This window comes from Podarcis liolepis (assembly GCF_965112155.1).
Source record: "Podarcis liolepis genome assembly, chromosome: 5".
NCBI lineage: Eukaryota > Metazoa > Chordata > Lepidosauria > Squamata > Lacertidae > Podarcis > Podarcis liolepis.
The window spans coordinates 94,027,351-94,044,040 of record NC_139556.1 but is presented as its reverse complement, the minus strand read 5'-3'; the positions used below and the strand labels follow the sequence as shown (position 1 = coordinate 94,044,040).

The window sequence follows — 16,690 nt, the reverse complement described above, 5'->3', positions numbered from 1 at the left end:
AGCACAGCTTTTATTGTGTGAAATAGAAAGATACAAAAAATACAAGCCAAGCAATTTGTTCTAGCCAGCAGATAAAGACCTTCGTACGAGCATCAGGCCATGCCACGTTAGCCAATCATATAGGACAGCACGAGCTGTTCACGCGCTATTCATGCTCCAAGGATGCTTCTAGCTATGAGATCACCCTGTAACAATAAGAACTTTGCTCATGCTCTCATGTACAAGCAATCATTTTCCCACATTCCTCCTCCAGGCTTCTGGGGTCAGCATCCTCCTCCCAGCCAAAACAGAGATAAAAGGTTAGCAAACACAATTTCTAACTGCAAGCACAATCAAGGAGTGGAACAAAGGATGTTTTATTGTTAACTTACTAGAAACCTTCCAAAGCACTTTTCAGCAACGTTCAGTTTCTTGCTAAGAGCTCTCACATCCCCTGGTTTCATTTTAATTATAGTCCTAACCCTTATTGATTGAAAAGATGTGTTCGTAAACAGGATAGTAAAGGTGCAGAACTGCTAACAAGAATAGAACCAGGCATGATTCCACTACTTAAGAGAACTAGATAAAATCAATATTGTAGCATGTGAAAAGTGTGTTGTTTATGATTATTTATTGCATTTATATACCACTTTTCTAACAAAGCTCCCAAGGTGGTTTACAATTTTAAATATTATTACAATCTCCTTAAAGAGAGAAGTAGTTCACATTCAATAAAGATTTCATACATAGAATTGTAGAGATGGAAGTGACCCCAAGTCCAATCCTCAGCAATGTAGCAATCACAGCTAAATAATCCCTGATGGATGCCTACATGGAAATCCATCAAGGAACAGTATATGAGCTGCTCAGTGTGCAAGGACAGTGTATGTCCACTGAGAATAGTATATAAGCAGAAGCAGAGCAGTGTTAGAAACTGGGATAGAAAAGCTAGGAGTCAAATGGCTTCTGGGACCTGGTCTCAGGCACCAAAACAGAATGTCTAGTGACCGGGGGGGGGGGGGGTCCAGCAACACTTTTTATTTCTTATTTTGATAAGCATGAATTAATACACAATTCACATAAGTGACACATTATTAATATCACATTTTTAGCAGAAATTGATAATGCATGTTTAATTTTGTGTTTACAATAAAAATATTGCTACCATACTTGCTTTCAAAACACTCTACTCTTTATTGTTAAACTCTTTAACATATTGTCTATCTTTAACATATACTTTGAAGCTTCAAAGCGCATGCATTTCAGTAATCCTTGAGTGTCAGCCAGGTGCTCGCAAATGGAGAATCTTTAGATGTAAAATGCGCCTGGTGCCCTGCTAATTTTGAGCCCTGAGAAGCAGGTGTATATACCATATTTTTCGTCCTATAGGGCGCACCGGCCCATAGGACTCACCTCATTTTTTGGGGGGGTGGGAATGAATTAAAAAAAATTATTCCCCTCCCCAGCCACGGCTGCCGCCCCAAGCCTGGCACACCCGGCGGGACCTCCCGCCGGGCGCGTGAGGCTTGCGGACACCTGCCCGAAGCACGGGGAGCCCTCCGGAGGGCGCCCCGTGCTTCAGGCTGCAGGCTGCTGCCCGCAAGCCCTGTGAGCCCGCAGGAACTCCCGCCGGGCTTGCAAGGCTTGTGGATAGCTTCCTGAAGCCTGGAAAGCGAGAGGGGTCGGTGCGCACCGATGCCTCTCGCTCTCCAGGCTTCAGCGAAAGCCTGCATTCGCCCCATAGGACGCACACACATTTCCCCTTCATTTTTGGAGGGGGAAAAGTGCGTCCTATGGGGCGAAAAATACGGTAGTTCCCCTAAAGTCAGTCAATCTTGTCAGCTTTTATTACAAATTTTTATCTTATGAAGAGAGGAAAGTAAACCCCACCCACAAAGAACAAGTTTACTGAACTTAGTATGTCCTGGAAGGGGGTGGGGAGAGAGGGAGTTGGGATTTTGTTTTAGTATTCTTTCTTATCTTTTTTGTAATTGTTATATATTGGAAATCTATCTATCTGAACTTTGCATGTCTATAGCAAAATAATCCACCAAGCGTATACGCAAAACTATTGGTCTGCCATCCACACCAAGGGAGCCCCATTAGTGCAAACATTCCTAGATCAGAGCCACCACCAGTCCATAGTTAACTGTGATACGAAAGAAAACAATTCCATAACTAACAAAGATAAGCACTGATCTTTAAGCTTTACTCCACCTTAAACAGAGTTATGATTCCATAATATTCACTCACACCCTGAAGTGACCTTACAAATGTGCTGGGCCATGTTTAGAAAGAAAGACACATTTTTTTTGGGGGGGGGGGGTTTAAAGCAGTAATTGTCTGCGGCCCACAGGACTCTTTGATTGCACACTGCTTGAGGTGAACACTTTGCCCTTCAATTTGATTGATAAAAAATGTAAACTGTGCACTTGGCAAGATGAGCTGGCATATCACCTCACACACAAGCATACAGATGGGGCAGGGTGGGCAGCACAGGATCTTGGAAATTACTCTTATGCAGACGTTCCCGAGAAATATTCCTACACTCCCAAGTGTGTAGCACTGGACAGCACTGGCTGACAGTATTCATATTGCAGGTGGAAACTCTATGCACATGGAAGTTTCCAAAAGGTTCAGGAGACACTTTCACAAATCCTAGATGGAATAGTTAAGTCCCATGGAGAGAACTGGGCCTACTCAATAGTTCATTTGCAAAGTTGCATTCATATAGTGAAAGATTCAAAATACCATTGTAAATAATCTAGGCTACAGAAACTGGGCAGGTATCAAATCAAATATCTTTATAGCGGTCCATAGACCCACAAAACAGTTTCCAAACAAGATACAGTTAAAACAACCAAACAATAGGCGAAAGAGACCAAGGTAGTCATTTTGTTATGTCTAGAGCATGATGGTCTTTTGTTTATTGTGACCTCCGAAAGAAACTTTGCCACGGTCAGTGTATTATCATTTGACCTAAAGGCATTTAATATGGGAGACTTCAGATTTCCCCGCCAAATTTGCTAGTAAGGGTATCTGAAAGCCTTCCTATTTGCCCAGACATTTCAGAATATAGATGATTCTCCTTGGAATTGTTTTATATTGTTCTTAGCTTTTAATTTTTTTTGTCTGGTTGCATTTTTATTTGTTAAGTTTTAAACTGTATATATACGCTGTCTTGAATATTTTAATGAAAAACAGCTAAGAATTTTTTTAAAATATACACAATGAATAAATCATCACCAATGGGAGAATTTTGCAGGTACCATACATAGACGTTGTGAACATCCCTTTCAAATGTAGCACACTCTCTCAGTCAAACTAATTTTCATGACGATGTGGGATAAACAAGTTGATATCTGTATTGACTTTTAAAGTTATTTTCACATTCTGTGTGTGCACACATTGTTTTTCATATTGGTTATATATGAACTGCATTTAAACATGCAGGTGTTTTAGCTGCTTTCATATATTTAAGTTCTGTGTGTGTGTGTGTGTGTGTGTGTGTATAAATAAATAATGGTATCTGAAAAAGTGTGCATGCACACGAAAGCTCATACGAAGAACAAACTTAGTTGGTCTCTAAGGTGCTACTGGACAACTGTTTTTTGTTATTATTTTTATATATATTTCTACCACGTCAGACCAACACAGCTACCTACCTGTATGTTTTTACTTCAGGATGCCTCATGGGAAACAATTTATTCATTAAATGATTAATAAAAGTAACTTTTTAAGGAACATTTGCAGTAATCTCTGCATATCCATATGCATTGCCAACTCACCCCTGCAAAGAGGATGCTGCCCAGTTGTTTGTGCCAGCGTGGCGAAAGATACAAATAACAAGTTGGCTATATTGAAAATTGGCACACAAAAGAGGTTTGAGTGCAGAAAAGCAGCTGGCTGACAAATAACACTTGGAAAATTCTCAGCTGTATCTGTTCCCAGATGCAGCCTAAGTGATGCTTATTTTATACATTTATTTTCCAAATGTATGCCTAGTCTTGCGGAACAAGCAGGACTATCTGACCTGCACATTGCTACTGTGTGGCAGGAAGGTAAACAGTGTTTCCATGTGCTCCGGCTTCCATCACAGTGTTCTACTGCGCCAGAAGCGGCATAGTCATGCTGGCCACATGACCCGGAAAGCTTTCTATGGACAAATGCCGGCTCCCTTGGCCTGAAGCGAGATGAGCGCTGCAACCCCATAGTCACCTTTGACTGGACTTAACCATCCAGGGGTCCTTTACCTTTTACCTTACTGCTTTTTTAAAGGGGAGTTCTTACATTAAACAGGAAGCCAACGAAAGGCAAGCTAAATGTTTCTAGAACAGAATGTCCACTTCAGGGAGAAAGACAACAGCAGTAGCTGGGACCAATAACAAAAGGACAAGTAAAATGAGAAGAGATTTATGAATGGAACATCTGTAAAATGATTACAGCAAAGGCAATGCTTGTGCGCAATATCAGAGGGGAAAAACAGCTTCTCCATCCTTCATGACACAAATGAAGACACTTGTTCTTATACACACAGAGTCAACTCAGTACAGGATGAGTGTGAAGCACGGCAATACGTTTCAGGTGTTGTTATAAACCAGACTGATTCTCAAATGACTCTAGCTTTATGTGATGCTCCAATTACATGTTATTGTGAAGCTCAAGGGACCACAGACCACTGAGAATTCATGGAGCCAAGCCAGGGATATCCTTTATTCAGCCACTGTCGCCGCCAGAACCCTCACCATCTGTTCCACATAAATGATGTAACAATGCCAGAATCCCCAACAGAAAGGCTGACCTATTAGGATTACTGCACATTATCAGGAACTAGCTAGTTGCTTCAAAAGGAAGCTCAATAGCAGTTTAAAAATCCACCCTTCTTTCAGACTCAGAGATGCCTTCGGTTAGGTTAAGTTAAATCAAGCTTCAGGGGATGCTCAGACGTAAGTGCTTCTAAATGCTTTCCCTTGCAAGTGCAGCAAGTTCTGTCTCCTTCAGGCTACTTTTAACAGCTGCAACCTGTGATCTCTGTATTTATTTCAGTTCAACACCTGGCTCAGGGCTCATCTGCACTTACCTTTTGCCTTGTGATTTCTAAGCCCAGATCTGCACTCTCCTGGTCAATGTCCAAGCACTTTCGGTTTTGATTTTTTTTGCCCCACTGCTTACCACTTTCCACACGAAAACCCACTCTTTACTGCTGAATTGGAGCAAAAGTCAATTCAGGTTTTCTGCAGATTGCTGTTTGCTCCGATTCAGTGGTAAAGAATGGGTTTTCGTGGGGAAAGAGCCAGTGCAAACCACCACCACCAGACCTGGACCTGGAAAACTCAGACATGGGCCTAGAAATGCAGAGCAAAGGGAAGTGTGGATGAGCACTCAGCTTTCCCCATTCTCCAGGCTGCATGGAGGCAGCTATTTTCCCAGCTTTGCCTTAAGCTTAAGGAAAGCTGGAGAACTAAAGCAGATGCCCAATCAACAGCCAGGGATGAGCCAGGCTCTCTCCACCCGGGGTCAAATAAAGTTCATTTTTAAAATAATAATAATAGTAATATGAGATTTCAATAAGGCTAAGCCTTACTTAAACCACATTAAGACTAAATCCTTAGAACACAAAAACCCACCTTCCTCATACACATATTTAAAATTAAAGGCTGCTTTTCTATGGAAACACCCATAAAGAAACAGACATGAAGTACTCTTGAATGACACAATGAATTGCAGGTTGTTTTTATACCGGGCTTCCTAATGAACTTGTTGAATAGCAAGTTAGCACAGGTGATTTCACCAGGATCATATAGAGCAAGTGTCATCAAACTCTTCAGACCCAGGACAAACATTCATTTGGGTACCAATACTTTAAACTTTTACTATATAATGGCATGGACCAGGCCACAACCCACTAGTGGTTCCTAAGCTCCTGGCCCACCAGCTGAAGACTAGTGTTCTAGAGCAGTGTTTCCCAACCTTTTTTGGGCAAAGGCACACTTGTTTCATGAAAAAAATCTCGAGGCACACCACCATGCCAGATGGGGAAAGGTCACTTTTTACTTATGTAAAAAAAATAAAAAAATAGTAACAGCATAGAAGGTAATGGTTAGGCTAGCATCCCTCTTCCAAATATGCTAGGTTTTTATTTGCAGGGACTGTTCTACATGGGAAAGCATTCAGCACTGTCATTCTCCCATCTGCCATCTGAATTGGTACTATTCTGGGTCAACTTACTCTGCTGCATGTGTAGATGAAAATGGCACCAAGTGTGGGGGAGGGGGCAGAACAGGTTTCAGATACAGGATATTAAGCATACACATACTTCACATTGAACTGGTTGCTTGCTTTGCAAGTTTTCATTTCCCAAATGACTGCCTTGGCAAGCGCAATACCTACCAGGCTCAACGCCGGTCTCGCGCTGCCGCTTCCTGCGCTCTCAAGGACCCGGGAGGAGGAAGGCGTGAAGGGAATCCCGAAGGCGCGAAAACCTCGCGCATGCGCAGGCCTTCCGCCTGCGACAGCCCAGTAGGCCGGCCGAAGCGAGCGACGATGGGATGTGGGAGGGAGCTCGCTCGCCGCCCCGCGTGTGCCTATGTGGGGCACGTTACAGCCTCGTGACGTCAGTGCCACGCAGGCAGCCAGGCAGGCAGACGGCGAGAGCCCCGCGCTGGGCGGCCTCTCCTTGCCTCCGCCGCCCCGCCTCTCGCCGCCCGACTCGCCCGCCTCCCTCCCACGGCACACCAGGCAACGTCTCGCGGCACACTAGTGTGCCGCGGAACACCGGTTGGGAAACACTGTTCTAGAGAACTTACAGAGATGAAATTTTGTACTCATTTCATGTCCTTCCAAACACCTCTGCAATCTATTCAGTTCTCAAATTTGTGGATATTTATGACGCTTCCAAACACACTCTTGGATCTTGCTCAATTTAGCTCCTAACCAATATGCTTTTTGTTACAGCAACCATTTAGTATGCATGCCTGCTCAAGAAATATAAGAATTTCAAAATGGGTAAAACTTGGTTGCCTTGAGGAATCCACCCTTTCTCCACCACTTTGCTTCCAACGTCCCGCACAACACTGCAGGAGCTTATCCAGGGCTCATGCTTCAAAACCAATGTCTATTAACACAGTATTTATTACTGAATCAGTGCAGCTGGCTTGCTAACTGCTTCTTTCCAATTTGGCTGGGCCTTTCTGCACAAATAGCTGCACCTAGCATGTTATGCAACTTTCCGCAAATTCACTCAGGCTAGAGAAGGTTACTGGCTCCTTCACTGCCGATAAGCAGCACTGAATTTCATTTACATAGCACTCCTTATCTCTTCGTACTCCTCACAATAGTCCAGTTAAGTCACTATTATTCCTACTGGGAAAAGGTGAACTATGGCCGAGACTTTCTTATCTGCATTCACCGCAAAGGCAGCATGTGAAACCAAGAACCTGAAGCCCATGCCTAGTATTCCATTTACTGCATCCATATCAGCTTTCGGAAAGGTTTCTCCCAGTGACACCAATGTTTTTACAATATTCAAAATCTTTTTTACCACAAGGTCTGTTTGCAATACAAGAATAACCCAGCTGGCTCACTCCTAGCCATTCCACTAATACTTCAGTGCTAGAAATGGGACTTGAAATGACTCCAACAACTGCTGTAGGATCTTGAACTTCTGGAATTCATCTATTTCCTCCTTTTCTTATTCTAGTACCAGCTCTGTATCTCCATTACACTATTAGATTTTTAAAAATTCCATTACGTTGCTCTTATGTACTGCGTTATATATTTTTTTTTGTAAACTGTCACAGAATCAATTTAAATGAAAAGTAATACAAAAATATTTTGAAAAAGTAATGCCTACAGATACTTTTGCTTTTTGATGATTAGAATTGTAGAGCAAAGATTAATCCTGGCGAAAAGTAGATTTAGACTCATATAGTGACAAATTTGTTTGTATCCTGATGTTTTCTCTCAAATTTCTACACATATCATGAGGATGTGAAAAGCTTTCTCAGTGTATAACTGAATAATGCCATTTTGGACCAGACAGATTTGGTGGTGGTGGTGGTGGGGACTTAATCCAAATGAGATGGAGGTACTGTTGACTGGGAAATTTGATGACCTCTGGAGTGGTGTACAACTTATCCTGAATGGGGTTATATTTCCTCTAAAGCAAGAGATTTGCCATTTCAGAGTACTCCTAGATACTCAGGTGTGGGGTAGAATTGTCTCTAATCAGGTTGATCTGGAAAGACAGCTGCATTCTTCTGAGCAGGAACCAAACTTAGTTTAGTCATTCATTCATACTCTAGTCTCCTCTAAGTTGGACTACTGTGGGTTCCCAGGGTTTGGGAAGGGACTATGAACTATGAGATCAGAGCATATTACTCCAATCCTTTACTAACTGCGCTGACAGCCAATTTGTTCCTGGACTGGATTTAAGGCACTAAAATCATCTCCTTGCATATGAACAAGCCTGAGAACTCTGTCCCTCTATGGGGACTGTCCTCTGTGTGCCCTTGCCATCTGAGATGTTATGGATGGGCAGAAAGGAGGGGCCTTCCCAGTTGTGGCAGCCATGTACACTTGGCCCCTGTCACTGCATGCCACAGTGTTATATTATCATTTTGCTATACCAGTCCTTTTTTCTATGGTGAGATGCCTCATGTACACTTGGTGGAGAAAGGCAGGATATACAGTAAACATATGTAAGGAACACATAGAATCAAAAAAATCATAGACACAAGATTAAACTGTGTATATAGAAACTGTAGTGCTCATTGCCATATAGAAGTGCTAGATGTAGGCGTTTAACAGCTGTACAATAAATTGTGATTATCATTCTCCTTTATTATATAAATTAGGAGGAGTAAAAGAACACTGTAAAGAAAAACTCCTACTTCCTAACCGAACTCTATAGCAAAGCATTTGCAGATCTTGGTGCCTGTTTGCAAAGCTGTGCAATTGTTATTCTGTTTGGACATTCTGACACCACGGTTGTACATGTTTATGCATTATAATGAAAGCAAACAACTCTTTCAATTATTATTTCAGAGAACAGTGAGACACTAGAATTGGCTTCTTTGCAAGACAGTAAATGCTAATAAGCCAGAGGTACATGATAGAACACTCTGGCAAAAATCAGTGACCATTTTCCTTAGAAAATAAAATAATTTTGGGATTCTATATCCTTCCAAGTTGCTTGGGAAGGTGCTTTTGACCCCTGATTTTCCTCACCCCAATCATAAGTGTTCTGTAGCTGGAATCTCATTAATAATAATACAAGTGGGACCAGCAACAAATGTTAGGAGTTCTGTTCAGGGTTCCAACCAACCATGTTCTCCACTAGGAGACTCAATTCTACTCCACCTGCTTTTCAATTCACCTCCCACCCTCAACAAACATACAATATGCTTATTACACAGCATTTTGCTGGGCATGCTCATTGGGCTCTTAAGGTGGGTACGGGTTTTTAAATATATTTTTAATGTACTTCTTGTAACTATCAGGATTCCCACAAGAATGCAGATTTTTCCCCGCTGGCTTCTCAGTGACCCCATTTTGGCTCCATTTTTACGGTATTCACCATCAGAGTTCAGAATTAAAAGGGAGCAATAGGAAAGAACCACCATTCCATTTCTCAAGGAATGAAAATGCAAATAGGTAAATGGTATTATCTGGATGCTACAAAAACAATCCGGTTAAATAAATGAAATAATTAAGTTATCAAACCTTCCTCTTTGCTATGGTTGCTCAAAATTTTATTCATGCTCTCATCACTAAATCTGACCTAACTTCTACACTCTTGGCAACTGCATTAAGCCTTGGATTTTAATCCAATTTCAGAACAATCGACTGTGCCGACTCTTCTACTTTGCACTGCAGATAGCCAATCTTTGGCAAGTGCACACACACAAGCTCCCTATATAGCCATTGCAAGTGCTATTGTGACAAGCTGGAGGAGTGGAACAGCTATTGGTTTCAACGGGGCACACTGATCTTACAATTCAAGACCCTATGCCATGAAGTATCCCATCCATCACATTAAATTGTTCACCATGTGGGGTCTAGTCGGGACCCCAGGGATGTCTGAAGTTCGATGAGGCTAAAGGATCTAATTGCCTTTAACTTTAAATTCCCTGCCTCATTGTACTGAAACACTAATTTTAATAAATTTTAATAAATCCTCCTTATGAACTGCTGCTTCCAACACACAAATTCAACTTTTGCTCAGCTTACATCTGTTTTTCAAATCCAAAGTAAACATTCTTCCCACTGTGTTTTTAACAAGTATGCTACCCACACCTTGTCTCTACTGACAGGTATCTCTTCCCTATTCAATGAACATTCATCTCCACACCTTGATGAGTTATTCTTCTTCCCTGCTATTCAGGAAGTGTTACGTACCTTGCTGCTACTGCAGCAGCAGCAGCAGCAGCAGCAGCAGCAGCAGCAGCAGCAGCAGCAGCAGCAGCAACCACCACCACCACCACCACCACCAAAAACAGAGGAAGAGAACAACCTGGCTTTGAAGGAATAGCCCTGTGGGATATCACAGGTAATAAGTGCTGCAATGTGAAAGCTAAGAAAATTGACTATCCTAACGAAGGAGCTCTCCCATGAGGGTAGAGGTCTGCAAAAAAACCAAGTCAATCAAACATGCGTTTATTACATGCAAAACCCCCAGCTTTTGAGCTTGCAGATAAAGCATTGTCTCAGCATCACATTTAGCTTATTATACAGTGGTACCTCGGGTTACAGAAGCTTCAGGTTACAGACTCTGCTAACCCAGAAATATTACCTCGGGTTAAGAACTTTGCTTCAGGACGAGAACAGAAATCGTGCTCCGGCGGCGCAGCAGCAGCTGGAGGCCCCATTAGCTAAAGTGGTGCTTCTGGTTAAGAACAGTTTTAGGTTAAGAATGGACCTCCAGAACAAATTAAGTACTTAACCCGAGGTACCACTGTAGTATCTGGTAATATCATAATAATGAATGAATAAAGTTAGCCCCATATAAAAATTACTCATTGTAATGTTAAAAGGAAAAGATATCTGGTTGTTCATATGCAAGTGACCAAAATGCACAACCAAAGATTATTTGTTGTTTTTTTAAAAGGCAAAAATTAAAAACCAAGTTCCCTCTACCAAACACACATAAAACTTTTGGTCATAAAATTGACATAGTACAGTTAAATATAATGGCCAGGGAGCCAAAATGTGAACTATTAGAATGCAACTAAAAATAATTATCTTTCTCTGCTCCCTGTTTAGAGCAGGGTTCGCACTGCTGAGATGTACAACTTTATGCCTGCCTTTCCACAGAGAGTGCCCAGTGTAGCTAATATTATTTAAAACTCAGGGTTTGCTTTTCTGAATTAAAATGAGAGACACACTGCACTCAGATGCAAAAAAGCTTAAACTGAGTTACACTAGAGGAGTCTAACACATATTTTTTCTAAGAGGGTCACTGTTCTGAGCATGACAGCTGACTTGGAAGAAGGAAAAGCCAGAGGAGTGAACTGTACAGTACAGAGAAGCATCTGGTTGGGTGCTTTCGACTCACATGAGTCTTTAAGCTATTTCTCACACCCATTAGCAGATCTATCATAGCATGCTAGTGCCACCCTACACACATACCATAGTTTCAAGATTGCTGTGTTAGGAAGCTATTAGTTAGCTGAACCCATAAATAAAAACAGCTATATGTAAGTGAAATACAAGACCAAGTATCAGTCATATCTAAAATATTAAGGCAGCCAAGATAAACCAAAAAATCTGAAAAACCTTTCCCAACAGCTGTAGTATAATAAACACGAATCCATCCTAGACAACAGATTAGCAAACTGCACAGGGACAAAAATAACCCCTTCATAAAGAATTGTTCCTAGTATCGTCTCAATGCGATAAAGTATCATTGGACTGACAACCAATATAAACTGAAGCTCCAACTGAAAATGCATCACTATATGGGCAGTTTGCAAAAAGCTGCCTCTCTCAAATTCTTTTAGAACAATTATAAAGATTCCTAGGATATTTATAAATAAACCACATGCTACTTTAACCATGGTATAAAAGCTAAGGCATGCAGTAAATGCAAATATAATCAATTGCAAAACAAATAGGATCTAAGCAAATATAAGATACTGTACTTGAAACGTTTTTATTCATTTAGTATAGCGTTCTATAAATTTAAGTACATTGTTGTGGTTTACTTCCTAGATGACTTATATGAGCAGACAGCTGATATCCTAACCCTAACCCTTGTAAACAAGCTGCAGATGTACTGTCTGTTACCATATCACGTCACTGTTGTGTAGGCGTGTAACGCATTAGGACGCAACTCCCCTTAAGTCATTACTATCAATCCAACACTTTGTTCCAAAAAGCAGGAAGTTGTTGCATTTTGAATTACATTTATTACTTTAATTATTTTGTTGTAACAGTTTTCAAGAGCCTGAGTATTGAGAAATGAAGCTGAAGCGGCTGTTAGAAGATAATCTTCTCTCTCTCTTGTTCTGAAGGCATCCCTGTCTAGGGAAGTTTTTAATGTTTGATGTTTTATTCTGTTTTTAATCTGTTGGGAGTCGCCCAGAGTGGTTGGGGGAAAACCAGCCAGGTGGGCGGGGTATAAATAATAAAATTCTTCTTCTTCTAAGAGGGAAATAGGCAAGAGGCAACAGTCCTGACCCTCTGTACCAGAGCTTTCTAAAACTTTTTGAAGTTGGCTTGCAGCCTGTAGCAGCCAAAAGAATCTTCTTCAAATACAGTATTTACAAACTTCCAATAGGCTTAAACTTTTGCCATTGCACAAAAGTGATCCTAAACCCTGGTCAAGCAATCAGGGAAGGCTCCAACAATGACTTCCCGGTCAAATATCACTGCCATTTATCATAGTTGCATTCTTGGATCAGATACAAATTATTTTGAATCGTAACATCTTGGTTAAAAAGCCAGAACTTGCTGGCAATTGCAAGCTGTTATCATCAGCCCAAGAACTGCAGACCTCACCCCATGATTCATTCAAGAAACAACGGGATCCTAACTGTCTACTCTCTAGAAGGAATAATGGAAAATAAAATATTACATTCAATATTAAATAAAGTTATAGGTCCCGTTGTAGAGTAAAAATCTTGCCCCCACAAACACCTTCAGGCTTGTGAGTACCCCCAGGCTACTTCCTTCTCCACCTGGCCCCCAACCTAACTTTCCCTATATCTGTTTCCTTCACCTACTGCTACTAAACTGACTCAACCAAAATGCTTAAATTTGAAAGTAGGAAATTGCACCTGTGGGGAGACAACAGCGAGCAGAAAGAGAAAAAAGAAGAAGATTCAGCCGCCACAAACCACAAGGAAGCATTTTTTAACACACTAGGCTGGGCAAACTCAGATTTGTCACCCAGCAGGAAGCTAGCTACAAGATGTCCCACATCTCCCCAGAGAGCACACATGCATGTGCAAACTGGCACACCCTTAAGAAAAGCCATTTCAGGCTTAGTCCTAAAAACTTAAAGGGAACAGGGAGCAAAAAGCTGGGTGAGGTGGGCGGAAAGAGGACCCACTTAGCAGGTGCTGAAGTTGAAAGCAGGCAGGTTTTATTGGGGGGGGGGAGTAGTTAGCCCCCCCCCCCAATTCACCACTCGAAAAGTAACAAGTGGGGCGGGGAGAGAAAAGAAGCAAGAAACTAATGGAGGCAAGAAGAAAGGAGGGGGGAGAGAAAATACAGTATATTATTTGAGGAGAGGGAGTGAGGAGAGGACATCCCCCCACAAAAAAAGGACGGGAACTGGACCAGGTGTGACACCCGCCTCAGAAAAAGAGGGAGGGGGCGAAGTAAGAGAGAAAGTTGCAGGGAACCCCCCCCCCACAAAAAAGGTTGGGAACGGGACCAGGTGTGACACAGAAAAAGAGGGAGGGGCGAAGTAAGAGAGAAGAGAAAGTTGAAGAGGACCCCCCCTATACACACTTTCCTCAGGGGGGGCCAAAAGCGAGCCCCCTTTTCCTGAGGAGAGACCCCTCCCCACCCCAACGCCCCACCTACCAGCTGCTGCCGGATCCACCGCCACATCCCCTCGACGGGCCTCTTCGGTGGCTCCCAGCCCCCGCTTCTCCGCGGGCGAGGCTTCCCCTCCCGAAACCCCCCCCCACCCGCTTAAAATACAAAAACGGAAGCCGCCGCCCCTCAGTCCGGCACTAGCGGTGCTGCTGCTGCTGCTGCTACTGCTCGTGCTGCTGCTGCTGCTGCTGCGGTCGCCTCCTCCTCCGCCTCCTCCGCCGTCGTCGTCTTTTTCTTCGTCTTCTTTCGCAACCGCCGCTCCCGCTCCCCATCAGCGCAGGGGCCGGGCGCTTCCCTTCAGCGGCAAGGCGGAAGCCCAGCGGCGGCCGCCGCCGGCAGCAGCGGGGGCCCGGAGGAGGTGCGCGAGGCGCAGGTGCCGCTGCCGACGCCGCGGCCCCATCCCGGCCGCCATCCCCGAGCACCCGCTCGACGCCGCCTTGCGCCCGTCACCAAAAAGGGTCTCCCCGCGCGCCGGGACCCGCCTCGCGGAAGTGACGGCGCGCCGGGGGAAGCGGGGCGGGGCCCGGCCGAGCGCGCGGCGGGGAGAGAGGCCCAGTCGGGAGAGAAGCGGCTGAGGTAAATTCCAGTCCCTTCCAAGCGCCGCCTTTCAAACTCCTCGCAGGCGTGTTTTGAAAAGTAAGGTTGTGGGCTTTCCTCACGCCCCGTCGTTTTGTTTTTTTTTGTAAAAATGGTAATGGTGATGATAGTTTTTGTTATTATTTTAAATATATAATATAAAAATAATAAGTTTTGTTTTCTGTAGAAATAATAAAGATAATTGTTGTTGTTTTAAAGATCTAATATAATCAGTTTTTCTGTAAAAATGGTAATGATAATGTGTTATTATTTTTAAAATATAAAATAATAAGTCTTTTTCTGTAAAAATAATAGTGATAATGATAAGCGTATAAGACTCCCCCATGTAAAAGACGGCCCCTATTTTGGGGGACTCCAAGTTAAGAAAACACACCTCAGCACTACACATGTATAAGACAACCCCCAATTTTAAACCTAATTTTTGGGTAAAAAAACCCTAGCCTTATACACGGGAAAATACGGTAAGTGGTGTTGTTATTTTAAAAAATCTTGTGTGAGTTGGAAATGTTTTGACGACTTTTAATTATTATTAAACAGCACCATGATCAGTAGCCTCCAACCTTTCCTCTGATGAAAATAGGGACGTCCTACTCAATAATAATAATATTTTTTACTATTTATACCCCTCCCATCTAACTGGGTTGCCCCAGCCACTCTTAGCAGCTTCAAACACATATAAAACATAATAAAATATCAAACATTAAAAAGTTCCCCAAATAATAATAATAATTGCAAACCACTTTGAGTTGCTTTTTTAATAGTCAAGGGGTGCACAATTTTTAATGAAACAGAGCAATGAATGAGACAAAATTAGGCAGCTGCTCTATGCCAAGTCAGGTTTGCCTAGCTCAGGGCTGCCTACACTGACTGGCAGCGGCTCTCCAGGGTTTGTTTGTTTTTAAGGTGGAGGAGTGGGGCATTACTTTCCCTGTCTTACTTGGAGATGCCCTCCGAGGGATTAAACCTGGGACCTTCAGCTATGTAAGGTTTTGCCACTTAGTGGAAAGTCGCCTGGCTTACAAATATGTGGTAGAATTATTAGTATTATTGCACACAGGGTCTGCTCTCTGGACACAGTGTGTTCCTAGGAAATTATTTGCTGGGCGATTGTTCGCATGATGAGTCTAGGTTTCCCATTGATTCCTATGGGGAAATTTCTAATGTGTTCCCAACCATGGGATTTTGAGACATACACACATACACACCCACCCCAGAATGATGAGAAAACCCAGGAAAACCCTTTGAAACCTTGCAAAAGGAAAACAAGGGAAAATTTGCTCTCTTATTTGTCCGATCTCTTCCCTCCTTCCCACATGGATCCTGGCAAAATGGCTATAGCAGACTAGGAAAACACACAAAAAAGCAATACTTTTTAAAGGTTGCTTACTCGTTTACAGTGCTACACTCAGGTCTGTGGAGTGTATAGTGAGGTTTGGGTACTAATTCATTGTGTTTGGGTAAGTGAAATTTTCATGTAACGAGCTTTTGGAACATGGGATCTGCTTGTCTTATTCTTTATTGAGTTTGTTAGTCACTTTATCTTGCCCAGTGCAACCCACAGCAATTTACGACCAGACAAACAAACAGACAGTAGAACCCAACCCAACACAGATACATTAAAACCAAGAGGAGAGAGAAATCCTGCCAACTTCTAAAGGTCTCAGATAGTTACGAGATTAAAGGCCTGGTTATAGAGGAATGTTTTTGCCAGGCACATAAAGATATGCAATAATGGTGCCAGCTGAGCCTTCCTGGGGTGAGCATTCCACAAATGAGGAACCACTGCGTTTTACATACAGAAGGGGGGGGGCAGAAAATTATGGGCCCTCCAGAAGATGTCGTACTACAACTCCCATCAGCCCCCTGCCCCAGCTTGTAAGGCCAGTGCTGGAGGATGATAGGATTTGTAGTCCAACAACATCTGGAGGGCCACTGGTTCCCCTTTCCTTCTGTATGTAGTAGTTCAGGCAGCAGTTTAGGAGGTGGTGTTGTATTTGAATGCCCCTACCTGCCAATGTGTAAAAAACAATTTTAAAATAACATCCTGCAAGTAAAATATTAACATTTC

General features: G+C 42.7%; 1 protein-coding gene and 1 long non-coding RNA gene across 17 annotated transcripts in view; one reads left to right on the top strand and one right to left on the bottom strand.

The window, feature by feature from the left end:
• The window catches only part of ATP11B (ATPase phospholipid transporting 11B (putative)), an 82,455-nt gene extending 67,924 nt beyond the window's left edge, over nt 1-14,531 (bottom strand). For 15 of the 16 annotated variants that reach the window (XR_014526346.1, XR_014526347.1, XR_014526348.1 and 12 more), the window contains exon 1: nt 14,011-14,505. Coding sequence is in view for 10 of the 16 variants with exons in the window: in XM_083503939.1 (XP_083360065.1) it covers nt 14,011-14,037 (27 nt within the window). In the remaining 6 variants the exon portion in view is untranslated. Of the gene's footprint in view, nt 1-14,010 lie in introns of all 16 variants that reach the window. The other variant, XM_083503938.1, reaches the window with a different exon arrangement.
• Nucleotides 3,621-7,824, top strand: LOC310707469. The gene is made up of 2 exons (XR_014526476.1): nt 3,621-4,925; nt 7,526-7,824. It is a non-coding gene; the product is annotated as an uncharacterized lncRNA (long non-coding RNA).
• Nucleotides 14,532-16,690: the final 2,159 nt, after the last annotated feature.